This window comes from Dipodomys ordii, unplaced genomic scaffold (assembly GCF_000151885.1).
Source record: "Dipodomys ordii isolate 6190 unplaced genomic scaffold, Dord_2.0 Scaffold45, whole genome shotgun sequence".
NCBI lineage: Eukaryota > Metazoa > Chordata > Mammalia > Rodentia > Heteromyidae > Dipodomys > Dipodomys ordii.
Genome location: NW_012267261.1, coordinates 12,340,213 through 12,359,504, shown reverse-complemented (window position 1 = coordinate 12,359,504; position 19,292 = coordinate 12,340,213). Strand labels below are relative to the sequence as shown.

General features: G+C 34.1%; 1 protein-coding gene across 4 annotated transcripts in view; it reads left to right on the top strand.

The window, feature by feature from the left end:
• Nucleotides 1–19,292, top strand: part of Stxbp5l (syntaxin binding protein 5-like) — a 176,711-nt gene that overhangs the window by 636 nt on the left and 156,783 nt on the right. For all 4 annotated transcript variants that reach the window (XM_013019354.1, XM_013019353.1, XM_013019356.1 and 1 more), the window contains exon 2: nucleotides 720–916. In XM_013019354.1, the coding sequence (XP_012874808.1) occupies nucleotides 728–916 (189 nt within the window). In that variant the 5' untranslated portion in view covers nucleotides 720–727. The remainder of the gene's footprint in view (nucleotides 1–719; nucleotides 917–19,292) is intronic.

The window sequence follows — 19,292 nt, the reverse complement described above, 5'->3', positions numbered from 1 at the left end:
CTGGCGGGGGGGGGGGCGTCGCCGCTCGCCCCTCCCGTCGGCTGTTGCTGTGGGTCACCCGCAGACGCTTATTTAATTATCTGTATGTTTTCAGGTCCAGGCTTTGGGGGATAGGAAATAGCAAGCCCACCCCCACCCCCCTATACCCCTGCCAATTTACTATTGAGGAAAATAAGGGGGGGGAAAAGGGGAGCCTAGGAAGATGATGGGGAGCAGAGCCCGGCAGATGACGGCAGAGAAAATACTGGTTCCTCTGCAACGTCGTTTTTCCGAAAATTCAATATTCTGAGCTGAGCCTTTAGAAAGAAAGCCCTCCTTTTAGGGAGTCACAGAGGGTCCTCGTCTTTTGGACTCTGGTTCGATTGTATAATAATGATGATATAATGCTAATGACGATGATGACACTGCCTTTTATTTTTACCCCAGTGCTGATAAAGCGCAGCTAGCTGGGGATAAAGCTCTTGAAAATCCGATGTGTGAAGAGGCAATACTGTTGCTCTTGGAGTTGCGGTTTATTTCATTTCTCTTTAATAAAGAGATTACATTTAGAATTAAAATTCGACCAAACCTAGTCTGACTTCTTCACTCAGTTATCTTCAATGTTCATAAAATGGGGGACTGGCTACTACTGCCTTGACTAATGAAAAGGTAAAGACTTTCTATTTGGTGTCGGTCCATGTAATCCACCTGGTTTTCCTCTCCTTTGAATTTCTCAACAGTGTTGAAAATGAAGAAGTTTAATTTCCGAAAAGTTTTGGATGGCTTAACTGCCTCCTCCCCTGGCAGCGGTAGCAGCGGTGGCGGTAACAGTGGTGGCGGGGCTGGAAGTGGTTCCATGCACCCAGGAGGGACTGCAGGGGTTCTCAGAGAGGAAATTCAGGAATCCCTCACTTCAGAGTATTTCCAGATTTGCAAGGTATGTTTTGAATTGACTGACAGCCGATTGTCCTGTTGTGAAGAAGAAACCACACACACACACACACACACACACACACACAGAGGCACATGACTGGAAATTGTTGAGATGACATTAATGTAGCTTCAGACATCGACTGTAGCACCAGCTTGGAAAGGAATGATAGTTTAGTTGGAGATAAGCACAAAGGTAAAGTAGAATTTGCAAGGTAATTTTAAAGGCTCGCAAAATGTGTCTGTTGTAATTGTAAACTGAAAGAGAAAATAATCAATTGGTTTCTGGTGCTGTCATTTAAAGAAACTGTTACTCGGTTTCACTGACCAGCATAAAATAAATACGATCATTAATACCTTGCTTGAATTAAGCAGATACTAGTTAGGAAAATATATCTTTTTAAAGGGATCCAGTGGAGTTGCTTTAAAATTCTAAATATAAGCACATCTTCAGATTCTTAGACTCTTCCTAAATATATGCCATAGGTTTAATATGGCATGTAATATAGAACTTGTAATACTTCTAAGCATTCAAAAGTAGTTCAGTACTTTGATTTAGTGAGAAAACATTTTAGGTAATATACGTTATTAATACACTTCTAATGAATAAACCAGAGAAAGAGTTCTGACAGGAAGGAAAGATGAATATTTATAGCATAGGATTTTGTTAATATATAGTTGTCACTTTATGGCATACAATGATTAATAATCTTTATTGTCCCCCCCCTTCTTTTTGCCAGTCCTGGGGCTTGAACTCAGGGCCTGGGCACTGAGCTTCTTTTTGCTCAAGGCTAGCATTCTACCACTTGAGCCACAGCGCCACTTCTGGCTTTTTCTGTTTATGTGGTATTGAGGAATCGAACTCAGGACTTCATGCATGCAAAGCAAGCACTCTACCACTAAGCCACATTCCAGCCACTATAGTCCACTTTTGAGGTTACCTTGTTATTTGCTTTTGATATGGTTTGTGTAAGAAAACAAGCTTTAAATCATTTGTGATACAAATGGGTATCGTTTTACAATTGTATTTGAATAATAAGAAAAAACAGTAAACTTTGGAAATAGCATAAATTAAGTGCCAAGCATTTTGATGCCTTTTAATTGTCTTAGGCTCTATTCCTAGTGGTCCTTATAAAAACATGAAGTCTATAGTTCTCAGTTTACTTAAAAACCAAGTTTATTTAAAATTAAATAAATAGATTTAACCAAGTCTACAACTTGTATGCAATAGTGATTTTCCCTCAATATGAAATAATAGATGTTCTGTCATATTAGGGAATGGGTTAATAGTATTCATGAGACAAATTTGTAAAAGTCTCCCAGAGGCCATATTTGAAGTGTTATATAGAAGAATAATGCTTTGATTCTTTAATCTGTGGTATATGGCTATTTCCTTTCCTATAGTCTGAAAAAAAATTCCAAATACATCAATTCATGGATGTGATAGTGATATATGAGAATTTTAGTAGGATAACAGGCTTCAGGAAAATGTGTGAATATAGACAAAAAATGGAATATATAGTCATGTACATATTTATTCAGAAGGAAATCTTTATTGGGGAATTATGTACTGCTTCAAATGTGGCCATTTGCCAGCCATATTGTCTTGAGTAAGCCATTAATATTCTTGATTTAAAATTTTCTTTAACCTATTTCTTGAAAATTTTTACCAAATATTATTATAAGAGCAAATATAAAGGTTATACTCAACAAACACGATATTTTTTAAACCTTAATAATACAAATATACATTTTATCACCCTTTCTAATTTGTGTAGTGCCTTCACCTATTGTTTGCTCTGCCATTAACCCTCTTTCAGAATGGAGAGTGGAAATATTTATGTTTTTTATTGAGATAGAGATACAGAAAGGATATTTGGTAAAATTTTTCAAGTAAATTATTAGAATAGATAGCATGCTTGCAATCTACTAATGGTACTTAAATAATACTCAAATAGGGAAATGCTATGTTATCTCTCTGAATAAGATCTAATGAATTGTAAAAAGTGATTATATAACTATGTTGTAGGTTAACTGGTCTACAGTAAAATATATAGAAATGGGTTAAAGAAAATTTTAAATTAGGAATGTTATTTAAATAGGAAGAGATAGTAGTGTAGCTTAAGTGATAGAGTGCATGCACTTCATATGCAAGGCCCTGGGTTTGATACCCAGTACCACCACCACCAAATACACACACACACACTCATTGATTTAACGTACAAAGAACATTTTATTCTGTATAGTATGAAGTTGTCAGCTACATACTTTCATCTTTTCAGCATGGTCAAAGTATAAATCTAGATTGTTGTTTTGACTCCCTCCCCCCATTATTTGATGAGTCATCAAATCCTAATATTTTTGAATTTTATGCTATTTTTTATCATCTCTAGTACTTGCTATTTATATAACATTTTCTTGCTTGTTCTCTTGCAATCACTTACTATTTTCCTTATTACACTTCATTTTGCTTTTCTGAAAAAAAACTTTTAAGTCTAATATAGGTGGACTTGAACTTTGTGTTATTCAGATATTTTTGTGACACTTGAATCAGCTTTCCTGAACACAAATCTAATGAAACAATTTTGAACCAGTGCTCTATATAATTTCAAACTGCTTGGCTTGATATGTATATAATTCTTTTCAGAAAGGGTACTTGTTTACCTTCCTATTTTATTTCCTTGGTTCCCTAGACAGTTTGTGTTCCCTGAAAACATCATATTGCCACATAATTCAATGTCTGTTTTTGGTTCTATTGTTTCTGATTCAACTCTTTCACCTTAATATAGTTGAAGAATTCATAGTAGCCTTTACCTAGTTTAATAAAAAGGTGATAGTTTAATCACTACTTTGTTGGACTAGCTCTAGTTATTTCCTTATCCATCAGGGCATTTATTTTTCCTTCTTTATTTTCCTATTGTACCTGGTATATACTCTATTGTGAATTTAGCTCCTCTTGTGATTTTTTTTAAATCCATCACTACCATTATACTATGAACTCTATGAAAAATAAATATGTTATTTTGGTTTTATTGTTTTATTATTAGGTGTTCACTACTTCGTAGGCCATTTATTCTCATCTCTGGTAGTCTGAAAGTGATTTCTAGCCTTATTGTAGTCTCAGAGAAGCAATATCTAGGGACAGGGCCTAGGTACTTTTATTTTTAAGCAAGGGTCCACAGGAGATTCCAATAAATACTATTGATATGTTGAAGTACTGTTTAAATAAAGTGATATAACATGGCTGGTTGATTAATTGAAAAGAGATTAAAGGATCATGCTATTAATATATATATTAATATATCAAGCTATTAATAGTGATATATGTCTTAAACATATATCAATAATGATATATGTCTTAAACATATACATATATATATATATTTATCACCTACAAATCACTTGATGATTGGCCTGGAATTTTGTTGTTATGAGTATTAGTTCTCTGATTGTAGTTCTATGACTTCTGTGTGGACTTATCTTCCATGAATTATTAAAAAATAATTTATTTAAAGTCACTTAGAACTTTTTGAAGAAAACCAAAAGTAATTTAAAAAATTTAAAAGAAAAAAAAGCCAACTTTTTCCATACTCCAAGCTCTCAGCTTGCTTATCATGAGATCATAAGGGCATGCTGCAGTAAGAGATTGCAAAATGTAGGAAGTATATTTAAATATTTTTAAAGTTACTATAGAGAGCAATCAGTTTTTCTCACAAAAGGTCCTTTGGTGCTATTGGACTAGACTCATTTAATATAGGATTTCTTTTGTTCCTACTTAACTATCAAAATAATGGTCTTCATAAATGCTTTTATTTATAGTGACTTTTTGTTTTTAAAAAAGGATAACTTTTCTTAATTGTTTTTCTGCCTTTTTTAAGTTTGTATATTTTTATTAATTTTATTGTAAATTTTTCTGCTTTTTTTATTTGGGGGCTAGGGCTTGAACTCAGGACCTGGGCTGTCCCTGAGCTCTTTTGCTCATGGATAACACTCTACAACTTCAGACATACCTCTGCTTCTGGCTTTTTGGTAGTTAATTGTAGATAAGAGCATTAGATTTCTTGCCCTGGCTGGCTTCAAACTGTAATCCTCAGATGTCAGATTCCTGAGTAGCTAGGATTATAGGCATGAGCCACCAGTATCTGGCTCTTAATTCATGTTTAATAGATAAAGGGGTATCTTTCAAAGTATGTTCTGTCGTAGCATTTCATTAAAAATGAATAATGAATTATTAAAAATGAATTATTCAGAAATATATAGGTGAATAATTTCTAGTTTTCTAGGAAATGGTAAAATTTATAAGGATGTAAAGAAAATCATTACTTAAATTTTAGAAGATCAAAAATAGAAGTTATATTTAAAGGATTTAGAGAAGATAGTTGTTAATAATAGAAGATCTCCAAAAAGTACACAGTAGGCCTTTGTGATAGCTGAGGAGAGGATTAGTTAAATGAAAGATTTGTAGTAACTGAAGGAATTTGGGGAAAAAAAAGGTATTTTGATCTGCCTATTGTTAAGATATTTTCTTTATAAAAACAACTTTAACAGTAATTAGGATGTAAACCATTTTCAGCCAATCAACTACAATGAGGGTGGAGATATGATTATTTTGGTGGTTTTATCAGCAGAAATTACCAATGGTATTTTCTGGACTTACATGAGATATTAGAAGGGAGAGCATGATTTCAATTCTGTTGAAGATTTTGAACTACCAGTTGAAATTGGTGATATCTAAGATGATTTTGAATATAACAATATTTAATGATTGGCTAGATCAACATCATTTGAAATTAAAAGCATAGTATTTAATGTTTGTTTTCAGTTAAGTGTTTATAACTGTCACTGATACTGAATAACACCATAAAAATTAAATTCTAATTATAATATATACATTTTATTTTAAGTAAATCATTTTGCAATGGTGGTAGAAAGTAAGCATTGGTAATTAAAGAATATATCTGTGCGCTTTCTGTTTTTCTGCTATTACAAATTTTGATGACATTAGAAACCTAATGTTTGAGGCTGGAAACCCCACCTCCAAACCTTAGTGGTAGAGTGCTTGCCTAACATGCATGAAGCCCTGGTTCTCCTCAGTACCACATAAACAGAAAAAGTTGAAAGTGGCACTGTGGCTTAAGTGGTAGAGCGCTAACCTTGAGCAAAAGAAGCTCAAGGACAGTGCCAGAGCCTGACAAAGAAACAAAAAAGAAAAAGAAATAAAGAAAAAAGAAACCTAATGTTTTCCCAGATAAGTGCAATAAAATTAGCTTATTGTTAAGAAAGTTGATTGTATTGCTTCATGTTCGGTCTAACTTGCTATAAATTGAACCAAAACTGTCTCTAAATCCACAAGCTGAAAAAGTTTGTAAATCATTAGAAGTACAGTAAGTTCCGAAGTCAGATTGAGTCTGGATGAAATGTTTACAGTATGCAGACATTTGATGAATATAAACCTAGCAAAGGAGGCACACAGTAATTGAGCAGAATGAGAGGAGGAAAACAAGTATAGAGGTAGATGACCTGAAATTTTCTTTAAACAAATATCTTAGCATGCAACAGAAAGGTCAAAGTTGGCACACACACACACACACACACACACACACACACAGTTGTCAAAGACAACTAAATTAGACCAAGAGTCAAAGGTGGCACACACACACACACACACACACACACACACACACAGAGTTGTCAAAGACAACTAAATTAGACCAAGAGGAATTTGATTAGGAAAAAAAAACTTTCAAGAAGATGCTGGGTAAAATTAAGTTCACACCATAATAGAGTACTCCATTTGACATAGTCAATACTTATGAAGAAAATGTATAAGAATTTGATCGCATATGAGAGTGCTGAGAAAGTAGCAGAGAAGGTATATTCTAAAACATTTTTATAAATTTATAGGGGTGGTAATGCAGATAAACTAGAAAAGAGCAATTGAGACTACTGGAAAGAGATGGATAGAAGCTTTACCTTTTATATTAGTAAGGATATCTGATTTGGATTTTCTTTTTTACTTCGGCAGGTATACATATTTTATCTGAATTCTGATAAAAGCAGTGCTTTCTCTCCTTTAGGATAAAAATGTACTAGAATAATGTTAGTAATTTTCTAATTCTGTTTCAGCAATTACTAAAAATTTAGTGGCTTAGAACAAAACAAATTTATTATCTTATAGATCTGGAGGTAAGAAATCTGAAATGGTTGTCACTGGGCTAAAATCAGACTGTTGGCAGGGCTATATTCTTTTCTGGAGGCTCTTGGGGATATTTTGTCATCCAGTTTCGGAATTCCTCATGTGGTGGCTACTTTCCATCTTTAGAACCCTCAATGGCAGTTGATTTTTCTCATGTCATCATTCTGACCCTGACTTCTTGCTTCTCTCTTGCATGGTTAAGGTTACTTATAATTCCACAAGGTCCACTCAGATAATCTAGGTTAATCTTACATTGCAAAGTTGGCTGATTAGCAACCTTTTTTCTTCTATATCTTTAATTTTCCTTTGCTATATAAAGGTATTTTAGGGATGCAGTGATTCAGTGTGTCACAATGATGTTTATCACCTTCACCTATTTTTTTCCTTTTAGTTATATTTTGGAAAAAATATATAGAATAGAGACTAGTCTATCTAACATCTAGCTTCAACAATTATTAATTTGGGAAATTTTGCTTATATTTACACTTATCTTTACTACTTTGTCATTTCATACTACTTTGTCATTTCATTTTGCAAATCTCATGTGTTACTCTGTCTGTAAAAACTTCAGAAACCAGATAAGGCCCCTTGTTTTTTCAGTATAATCTTAAATATCATTGTTAGATTTAAAAAATCAAAATTTCTTTGTATAATTTAATATGTAGTTAGTGTTTAACTTTTCTCAGTTGTTCTATATATTTTCCTTTTGGAGTTAAGATTGGGATCCAAACAAAGTCTACATTGCATTTTCGCTTATCTTTAGTCTATGTGAAGGCAAACAATTTATTTGACAAATTTAGTTAACTTGTTTTTTTGTGGAAGTTAATGAAAACAAAACTGATTCCTTCTGCACTGGAGGGCTATATGTAAAGTGTGTGGGTTGTTCAGTTGACATTTGAAAGTTGTTTTCTAGATATGGAAACATCTTTTGAGGAGTAGGAAAAAGAATTTTTAAAAATCATCCTGAGCAATTCTGTTTTGTGATGCTACTTGGGAAGACTTTGCTGAAAATGTTAGATAACAGAAAAATATAAAAAATGTATGTTGAGGTGAATTAAGTAAAATGATCTATTTGGGTTACAACTTATGTTAAATTTGAGGTAAATTATTAGGATTAGATAAAATTTCACATATCTCTTATGTGAAAGAGTAGAATATTTGGCAAATATTCTATAGTACTTAAAAAGATGAAAATGAATTGGATAAAGTCTTTTTATTTGATACTTAGATTTTTCCTAAGTTATAGTTATATCCAAGACGTAGTAAGTAGTAAGGAGAGTGATGGAGGATGTTTATGAAGATGCATTGTACTTATGACCTGACTCATGCAACTGAAACCCCTTTGTACAATTACTTAATATAATTTTTAAAAAAGATAGTGGTTGGGCCATAAGTTGGATATACTTGACTGACTTGGAAAGATATGTGGTTGATGAAAACAGTAATGAGGGTCATAATTTGATTTATTGAGTTCCATATATAAGCAATCTGTATACTGTGTTTATCAAATGCTTACATAATTCAGAACATTCAAATCCACCTTACCTAAGTTCTGTATGGTTCCATCTTGCCTAAGTTATATTTGAGGTAAAATTCAGTATCTTGTGCTTTGTAATAGCTACATAGATGAATTTGGTAATGCTACTTATAATGTACAGCTTAAAGATCTATTTTATAACTCAATCCTAGGCACTTTAAAAAATTAACGTTCATGGACACAGAGGTTTTTCTTTGTTGTTGTTGTTTTTAATGTACTATGTGGTTTCTTGTTTCTTTTGTATGTTCTTCCTGCTATGGTATATTCCCTGTTGTCACTGTATCCTGGTATTATATATATGTTTATCAGAATTAGGGAAGGGAAAAGGAACAACAGAAGACAAAAGAACAAGGGGGGAACTAATGCAACAGTGATATGCACAAGACAATATGTTGGAAATAACCTGTACAACTTGGGGGTAGGGGTTGGGTAGGGAGGGAAAGTGAGAGAAAAATGAGGGAGGGGGTAACAAGTTTGACAAGAAATGAACTTATTACCTTACTTATGTAATTGTAACCCTTCTGTATGTCACCTTTACACCAAAAAATGCAAATATGTTAAAAAATTAGCATTGACAAAGCAGGCCTTTTCTATGATTTTATCCTCCTGAATTCTGACTATTCCTCTTTACCCTGTCCCTATCCAGAAACTAAGTTTCACCTTCATTATTTCTCAGTAATGCCATATGTATGTGATATATATCTATATAAGACATACAGGTATATAAAATACATATATCTGTATCTACGTAGATATCAATATATCTATATATCGATATATATCTGTACCCTTACCCTAACCCCACATACTTTTGGCAACACTGGGGTTTGAACTCAGGGCCTCACACTAGGCAAGTGGTTCTATCTCCAACAGCAGCCCTTTTTGCTTCAGTTGTTTTTCATGTAGGATCTCATTTTTTTCCCTTTTTTGCCCTGGACATGCCTGTACTTTGATCTCCCAACTTATGCTTCTCACATAGTTGCAGTAACAGGTACATGCTACAATAGCCAGCTTATTGGTTGAGATAAGCTCTTACAAACTCTGGATTGCCTTGAATTGCAGTCAACCCAATCTCTTGAGTAGCTGCATTATAGGTGTGAGCCATTGTGATGTGCATCAATCTTATTAGTGCATTTTAACTGAATGGAATAATGCATTTCATTTTTAAAGGTTTATACATGCATGTAATATAATTTGATGATGTCTGTCTCCCTCATTATCCTTCCTTTCCCTCTCCTACCCCCTTTCTTTGGTTTCCTTAGTCTTTTCTAATAACCTCCCTTCAACTTTCATGTCATCACTCTTTTTAGATTCCGTATGTAAGAAAAAACTATTTAATAATTCACTTTCTGAGTCTAGCTTATTCTGTTTAACATGATGATCTGATCCATTCCATATTCATGCAAATGACATAACTTCATTTTTCTTTAAAGATAAACAGTATTTTATTGTGTATATATACTACATTTTCTTTTCCCATTCATTTGATGATATATTTCTAGGCTGATTGGGTAATTATGAATAGTTTCTTGATAAACATAGGTATACAGGTATCTAATGCACATTAATATTGATTATTTTATGTATATACCAGGATATAGATATATAGATATAGATATATTTAGGTTTTAGAGCAACTTATACTGATTGCCATAGTGACTGAACTAAGTTACATTCTTTTCCACCACATTATCTCCAACATTTTTTATATTCTTGATGATAGTTGTAATAACCATTCTGACTAGAGTGAGATGGAATCTTATTGTAGTTTTGGTTTTCATTTCCCTGATATCTAAAGGTTTTTCATTTCCCTGATATCTCATGATTGCCTACGATTTACAGTTCTTTTGAGAAGTGTCTATTGGAGTTTGAACTTCTGGATTTGCATTTACTGGGCAGACCTCTTCAGATTAAACCATACCTCCAGACCTTTTTCCTCTGATTTTTTTTGAGATAAGGTCTCAATTTTTGCCCAGATCAGCCTGGACAGTAACCTTCCTGTTTAACATTTCCACCATAGTTGGGGTGACAAATACATGCTACCACACTCATCCTTTTCTGTTAAGAAGGGGTTCTAGCCTCGAACTATAACACTCCCAATTTCTGCCTCCTGAGTAACTAGGATTTCAAGCACAAGCCACCCCCCACCTGCTTCTCTAGTGTTTAGTTGTTTGTTTGTTTTAACATATTTTGGCTATTAATTATCTGTTGGAAGAATTGCTAGGAAAGATTTTCTCCTATTCTATAGGCTGTTACTTACTTGGTTATTTTCTTGCTGTACAGTGCCTTTACCATTTGATGTGATTCCATTTGTCAGTTCTTGCTATTTATTTCTAAGCTATTGAAGTTTATTTTTTAACTGTTGATTTTTGTACGTTTTTATTGTAAAAATGCTGTACAGAGGGGTAACAGTTACATGAGCAAGAAGTTGTTATCTATGCCTTATCTTAAAGTGTTACCCCAGTGATTTCTTTCAGAAGTTTTAAGGTTCCAGGTTTTAAATTAAGGTTTTTAATCCATTTGAGTTATTTTTCTTCAGGGTGAAAGATAAGGATCTTGGACTAGACACATTTTGATTTGACCATTCTATTTTCAGGAATGAAATTTTGATACAAGCAGTACTATATAAACTTTATGTTTTTGTGACTAATAGAATACTTTATGTCATATTCTATTTTAATTTTTATAATTTTATGATGCTCCCTCTTATTTTAAAAATGGATTAAAATTTTTGTTCTTTGTGTCTTTCCTTTATTTCGACTATTTTTTAATCATTTTCTAATTTGTTTTCTATTTCCTTGTCTTTAGATCCCATTAATTTAAGTGTATATTTTCTTGGCTAAAATTCCTTTATTTTAAAGTGAAAGAACTTGGAAAATATTTAAAATACTACTTTGGCCACAATTTTACTCTTAACAAGTCTAATACTCTTGCTGAGACTATTCACATGCTAAAATAACACTTTCAGTCACATTTCCTATTTTATTCACCAAGTTCTTCTTGAAAAGATTGAAATACAGTTAATTTTAGTCTTGGTATAATCATCAAAAAGTTATCTTTAAATCATGCTTAATCATAGCTAATACTCCAATATCTGTTCTTATAGAAAAAAAGGCTATATATTTACTCTAATTTTAGTAAATTTGAACTTTTTTTCCATATTGATCATGTATCTTATTCCAAAAAAAGCTATAGACTTAAAAAGTTTATAACAACATGTAAATATAAAGAATGTGGCATTCTAAGCACTGAACATTGAACAGAATAAAATGAAATTTAAAAATTCCTACAAAAAACTGTTCTGTATATTAACCTGAGTGGGATAATCTGCCTACAGAATTCTGATTTTTCACCTGAATCCTGTCCATTATCTAAACCAGTTAACCTGCTGGGTGCCGGTGGCTCATGCCTATAATCTTAGCTTTCAGGAGGCTTAGATTTGAGGATTGCTGTTTGAAGCCAACCTGTACAGTAAGTCCCTGAGACTCCTAACCACCAATTAACTAGCAAAAAGCTGGAAATGGAGCTGTGGCTCAAGTAGTAGAGTGTTAGTCTTGAGAGAAAATGATAAAGTCAGCACCTGAGTTCAAGTCCCATTACTAGCACAAAAGCAGAACACCAGTCAGAAGACATATTATTTGGCCTAAATTGCTGCAAACATTTTAAATTGTTTGAAGTCTCATTTCTATTTGAAGTTGAAGTCTCATTTCTATTTTTCTAACAATTCTATATTTTGAGATAATTATTATATTCAGTAGGGGGAGAGTTGAGTGAGTCATATTCAGAAACTTACTGGGTCTAGTGGACATTCAGGGAAGAAATACACTGGACATAGTCACAGAAGGCAATTTGTTTTAGTGAAATCAAATATAGGTGGAGATTAATATTCATGATGAAAACTTCAAATCCTGCGTGAGTAAAAGAGAGATGGTGAGGGAGCTATGGTACTGGAAAAGAATCCAAGTACTCAGGTTGATCTTGAAGAACCAGGATTAAAATTGAGCATTAATTGCAAAATTAATTTAGTATCACACTATTGACCAAGGTTTTTACTAATGTTTAATCTAGTGAATGCCTTTCTTTTAAATGCATGGTTAGAGTTTGATGTCAGATTCATTTTAGTGACACCATCAATTAGTTTTCTTCTTATAATTTCATAGTACAAAATTTTTAACCTGTTTTTGTTCTCTTTATTCTGTCTGTCCAAGTTATCTCCAAGGAACAGTTGTTATTCCTTTTTTTTTTATAATTCCTTTTAATTTTTTTCAGTTTCCCCATGTTCTTTGTGCTATACTGCCTGTTAATTGTTCAATGGGTTTTCATCATATACCAAGTTTAGTCAGGCTGAAAAATCTACTAATACTAAGTTTAGTCAGGCTGAAAAAAATCTATGAATTTTAAATATGGCATTTTGACTATTCCTTCAAAACATTCTGTTTCTTCATTGTGAATTCAGCTGTCTACATATGATTTAAAAAAGATTAATGGGGCACCAGTAGCGCACACCTGCAATCCTGACTGTTTAGGAAGCTGAAATCTGAGGACCTTAGTTCAAAGCTAGCCCAGGCAGGAATGTCCATGAAACTCATATGTCCAATTAATCACAAAAAGCAGGAAGTGGAGATATGGCTTAAGTTATATAGTACTAGCCTTGAGCATAAAACTCAGGGATAGGACCCAGGCCCTGAGTTCAAGCCCCAGGTCTGACAGAAAAAAAAGGTAGATTTTAAATAATTTTTATTTCTATTTTTTTTAATATTTTTCTGCTTCTTTTGATTTCTGTCTTTCATATTTGAACCTTTTTCATTTTGGGTTATCTGTTTTTGTTTTGTTTTGTTTTGTTTTTGCGGGGTAGTAAAGAAAGACCCAATGGTTGGGACTGGAACTGTGTGGCAGAAGCAGAGGCAGTGGTGGCTGCTGTTTCTGCTTCTTCTTCCTCCTCCTCCTCCTCCTCCTCTTCCTCCTCCTCTTTCTCCTTCTTTTGCAATAGGGCTGTTTTCTATTATGTTAGTTTAATGGCCTTTAATACATTCTTGACGATTCTGTATATTTAAAGGTATATTATTTTATGTTTATCTGAATTCTTTTATCTAAGATCAGAGATTAATATCTTTTATCTATTCAATAAATGTGATATACAGTTAATATATTAAGACATATCATACTTAGTGGAAACTTTAATCAATTCAAAAATTCAAAACAAAATGCACTCATTGGCTAGATCTTGTTATTTTGATCCAATCTGCTATTCTTCTTTTGACTGAAAAATTGAATCCATTAATGTTTAGGATTATTATAGAGAGATGTGTCATGTTTCCTATCATTTTCTTGGTTTCTTTGTGTTTTGGTTTTTTTCCTCCTTCCTGTGTACTAATTTGATCTTCTAGTGATTTTTTTCTGGTGTGTTTCTTTGATTTTGATTGTTTTCTTCAGATTGTATTCCTCCCTTTAGAATTCTTTGAAATGATTATTTAGTGATCATTAATTCCTCTAATTTGTGTTTGCTATGGCTTTTTAACTTCTTGTTTATCATAGCTGTTCAGCCTCTTTTGTAGCTGGGATTACAGGTGTGAGCCACCAGTGCCCAGCTATACTTCCTTAATTGTTTAAAGCAACTAATATTCTTATATTCTTCCTCAGTTTTAACATTTAGAATGATTTCTTGTGGTAAAATTTCCCAGGTAGGCTTTGAATCTGTGATCTTCCTGCCTTAGCCCCCTGATTTCTGAGATTACAGGTGAATTACATTTAGTCCTTGTCTGGTTTTAATTAAACATTTTATATGATTCAAATCTCTCTCCTCTCTTAGTTTATAAATTATACCCCCCCTTTTTTTTCTTGTACTGGAACTTGAAGTCAGGGCCTGGGTATATCTCTCAGCTTTTTTACTCACGGCTAGTGGTCTACCCCTTGAGCTCCACTTCTGGCATTGTTGGTTAACTGGGAGTCTCATGGTGGACATTTCTGCTGGGGCTGGTTTTGAATCATAATCTTCATATCTCAGCCTCCTGAGTAGCTAAGATTACAGGTGTGAGCCACTGATGCCCAGCTCAATAAGTCTTTTAAAATACTTTTTTAAAGTTGCCCTTGAGTTTCAATACACATTTATAGCTAATCCAAGTCACTTTTTTTTTTTGTCAGTTCTGGGGGAACTCTGGGCCTGGGTGCTGTCCCTCAGCTCAAGGCAAGCGCTCTACCGCTTGAGCCACAGCGCCACTTCCAGTTTTCTAGTGGTTAATTGGAGATAAGAATCTCACAGACTTTCTTGCCCAAGCTGGCTTTTAACCCAGATCCTCAAATCTCAGTCTCCCAAGTAGGTAGGATTAGAGGTGTTAGCCACTGGTGGCTAGGATTAGAGGTGTGAGCCACCAGTGCCTGGCTCCAAGTTCACTTTTAAATAGCATTGCCACAGTTCATGGGTAGTACAAGTTTTTTTTTTTAATAAAAAGGTATTTTCAATTCCTCCCTCCTATCTTTTATAATATTTTGTCATTCATTGCAAGTTATAACTACAAATATTATTGCTATTACTATTTTATGCCACTTACAGCAATTAGATTAACCAAGAATGGGAAAAATAAGTTATACTTTTCTTCAATTTTTCCTTTTCCTACATTCTTCCTTTCTTTGCATTTTTGATGTATATCATATTCCTTCTTTTTGAAGAATTTTTGTGTTTCAGTTATTATTGATTCAAAGATGTTCTTTCTCTCTTTAGATTTTCTGCATACATGTTACAGCTTTTGCAATCGATTGACAATTAGTTCTTTATTGTGTTTGCCATTACTAGGCCTTATACTCAGGGACTTGTATTCTTACTTGGCTTTTCTACTCATGAATGGTGCTATATACTTGATCTAGACCTCCAAGTCCATCTTTTTTGCCAGCTAATAGAAGTCTCCAAGGTTTCACCTGCCTGGTTTGGTTTTAATCAGGTATCAGCCTGATTAGCTAGGATCACAGGTATGAGCCATTGGCACCAAGCCCTTGATTAATTCTTAAATATCTGTTCTTGTTCGTTATTTCTCCTTTTTAAATTTCAGTTTGGGAAGCTTCAGTTGAAATTTCTTACAGCTTACTCATTCTTTTCCTAGCTGGTCTGATCTTATATAAGCCTATAAAGGAATTATTCATTTCTGTTACAGTACATTTGATTTATTGCATTTCTTTAGGTTCTTGGTGATTCTATTTTTCTGCTTAAATTTCTCATCTAATTTTGCGTGCTGGCCCACTTTTTCCATTAGAACTTTAGGGTGGTTTTTTTTTTTTTTCCAGTTCTAGGTCTTGAACTCAGGGCCTGGGCACTGTCCCTGAGCTTCTTTTGCTCAAGGCTAGCACTCTACCCTTTGAGCCACAGGGCCACTTCCAGCTTTTTCTCTTTTTCTTTTTAGTGAGAAATCGAACCCAGGGCTTCATGCATGTGAGGCCAGCACTCTTTCACTAAGCCACATTCCCAGCTCTAGGGTGTTTTTAATCATAGTTGTTGGTAACTCCTATACTGACAATTCTAAAGTCTCTATCATATCTAAGGTAGGATCTGATATTAACTGTGCATTCAAAAAAGAAAAATACATATTTATTTATGTAAATATTTACTGTGTCTTATAATTTTTCTTCTTCTTCTTTTTTTTTGTCAGTTGTGGGGCTTGAACTCTGGGCCTGGGCGCTGTCCCTCAGCTCTTCAGCTCAAGGCGAGTGCTCTACTGCTTGAGCCACAGTGCCACTTCCGGTTTTCTGGTAGTTTATTGGAGATAAGAGTCTTACAGACTTTCCTGCCCAGGCTGGCTTTGAACCGCGATCCTCATATCTTAGCCTCCTGAGTAGCTAGGATTATAGGTGTCAGCCACCGGCGCCTGGCCTTTTATTTTATTCTTATTGAATGATGAAATGATGCACTTGTTCAATGGAACTGAAGTAAATAGCTTTTAGTGAGAAGTTATGTTGCTTGTTGGAGCAGTAGATATCATAAGCTAAAATTTCTCTTGGCACCCTTATTGTTCTCTTCTTTTTTTTGTCTTTGAGTTTCTTGAGTCTTTGCTCAATAAAGTCTGAGACATGCATTTGTTTTCCTCTGTTATTCATTGTGAAGAGCATTACTGGTGTGGGGAGAAGGTATGGGTGTGGCAAACATTCTATCATCCTTGATTTAGAATTGAGATTTTGAGCCAGGCACTGGTGACTCGTGACTGTAATCCTAGCTACTTAAGAGGCTGAAATTTTTTTTTTTTAGGCTGAAATCTGAGGATCACTGTTAGAAACCGGCTGGTGCAGAGCTACCAGAAAACTGGAAGTAGTGTTGTGGTAGAGTGCTAGCCTTAAGCATAAGAGCTCAGGGATAGCGTTCAGGCCCTGGGTTCAGGCCTCACAACCAAAGTTTGATTCCTCAGCACCACCTAAGCAGAAAAAGGCAGGAAGTGGTGCTGTGGCTCAAGTGGTAGGGTGCTAGCTGAAGAGCTGAAGAACCGAGGGATAGCGCCCAGGCCCAGAGTTCAGCCCCCTCAACTATCAAAAATAAAAAAATAAACATCAGATTTTTAGTGAAGTTGTGCTCTTGAACTGTGATTAGTATATGTTATTTTCAGGCTTTTGTCCCTACTTAGTTGAGACAGAAAGGCTAAAGTTGATATTCCCATTTTCAATTGGAAGGTTGGAAGGAGCTAGAAGTATTTTCCTTCCTTCCTCTTATGTCTATTTTTATTGTGCCTTTATTGTGTCCTACATTTGCAAATATTACATACGAATTGTTTTTATATATTCTAGGAAAATTAATAAACTAATGCTTTTTGGGGGGGGGTCTGGTCGTGGGGCCTGAACTCTGGGCCTGGGCGCTGTCCCTCAGCTCTTCAGCTCAAGGCTAGCGCTCTACCACTTGAGCCACAGTGCCACTTCTGGCTTTTTTCTTTTTGCTTATGTGGTGCTGAGGAATTGAACCCAGGGCCTCATGCATGCAAGGCAAATGTCCTACCACTGAGCCACCTTCCCAGCCCCTAAACTAATGCTTTATAGTTTTACAAGTACTTTATGTTTTAAAGTCTTAAGAACTGTAATGGGTACTGTGGGCCACAGTTTCTTTCTACATGACTAGAACTTATTTCAGAATGACCCTGGGAAGCAGGAGCTTAATAGTATTTCTCTGACCTGAAATGTCTTTTTTTTTTTCAGAAAAATCTATCAAAGATCAGAAATAACTGCTGAGTCTCCTTTTTAAAATAGTCTTACTACTTTTTTTAGTGAAGCATGAGGCACAACTCATCAGTGAATTTAGAAGTAGAACTGTTTGGCTATTATCCATTGGTTGCTTTAGCTTGATGTTTGATCTTGATTTTACCTCAGAGTGAATCTCCAACAGTATAACTCTTTTCAAAACCGTTTCAGTTTCTAGTCTTACATTGGCTGTAGCAAATGAGAAAGTTTTCTCATTTTGAGATAAATTACTGAAAAACTACATAGCTCTTAATTCAAAATTATCAAATTGTATTTGTGTTCACTAGCGTAGTAATATTAACTAAACTTTTTTTTCTAAGTAACAACAAACATAGTTTAATTAGAAAGGTTGTAGATTCTTACAAATGTTGCTGCATTTTTTGACAGTCCTGGGGCTTGAACTCAGGGTCTAGCCACTTCTTTTGCTTAAGGCTAGCACTCTACCTCTTGAGCTACAGTACCACTTCTGGCTTTTTCTTTAATTTTAACTAAACTTTCTAAACCCCAGCTTCTTTATTTGTAATGACAGACCTATCTTATAGGGTTATCAAAATAAATGAAAATTAAATACAGAATATTTTTATTGTGCCTTGTAGATAATAACATGTGGTAGTGACATCTCTCTTGGCAATGACTAGGTACAGAGTTGTCTTTTTTCCTAATATAATAAGAGAAAGAGTGTTTTCTAGTCCCTTGCAACTAGTAACAAATAAGCTTCTTTGGTAGAATATAATTTTTTAAAGTATTTCTTTGAGTAGACCTTGCTGTATTTGTAATGGAAGTTCAAAATATCCTGTCTCTACTATTACTGAGATTTAAGAATGTACCATCTAAGGAAAGGAGGTTGCTATCAATTGCTTAAAGGCTATGTGTACAAATAATAGTATCAGATATCTCAATAGACTGTTTCAAATGCAAATGTATAGCTAAATCAACAGCAAATCATTTTTAGTAGTATAACACCATGGCATGGCACAAAATTACTCCTTTTGAATCAAGGAATGAACATTTATATAAGCTTTTTTTCTTTTTAGAAAAGTAAAAATATAGAAATACCCTTGCCCATGTAATTGTAACCCCTCTGTACAATATTTTCACAATAAAAAATAAAATTTAAAAAATATATAGAAATACCTATACTATCATATATCTGAAAGTTTACCATGGTTTCCTATATAACTATTTGTACTAGGAGTATAAATGGAATTGGAAATGACTTTAAAATGAATAGTTTATACTTTTATTTTGAAGATTAAGAAACAGAGGTTAAGTAATGACCCAGTTACTCAATGACAGAGCTATGACTTGAACTTGGTCTCTTTTTTTTTTTAATTTTATTTGTGAAGATACTGTACAGAGGGGTTACAATTACATGGGCAGGATAATGCGTACATTTCTTACCAAGCATTGCAGCCTCCTCCTTTGTTTACCCTTCACATTCCTTCC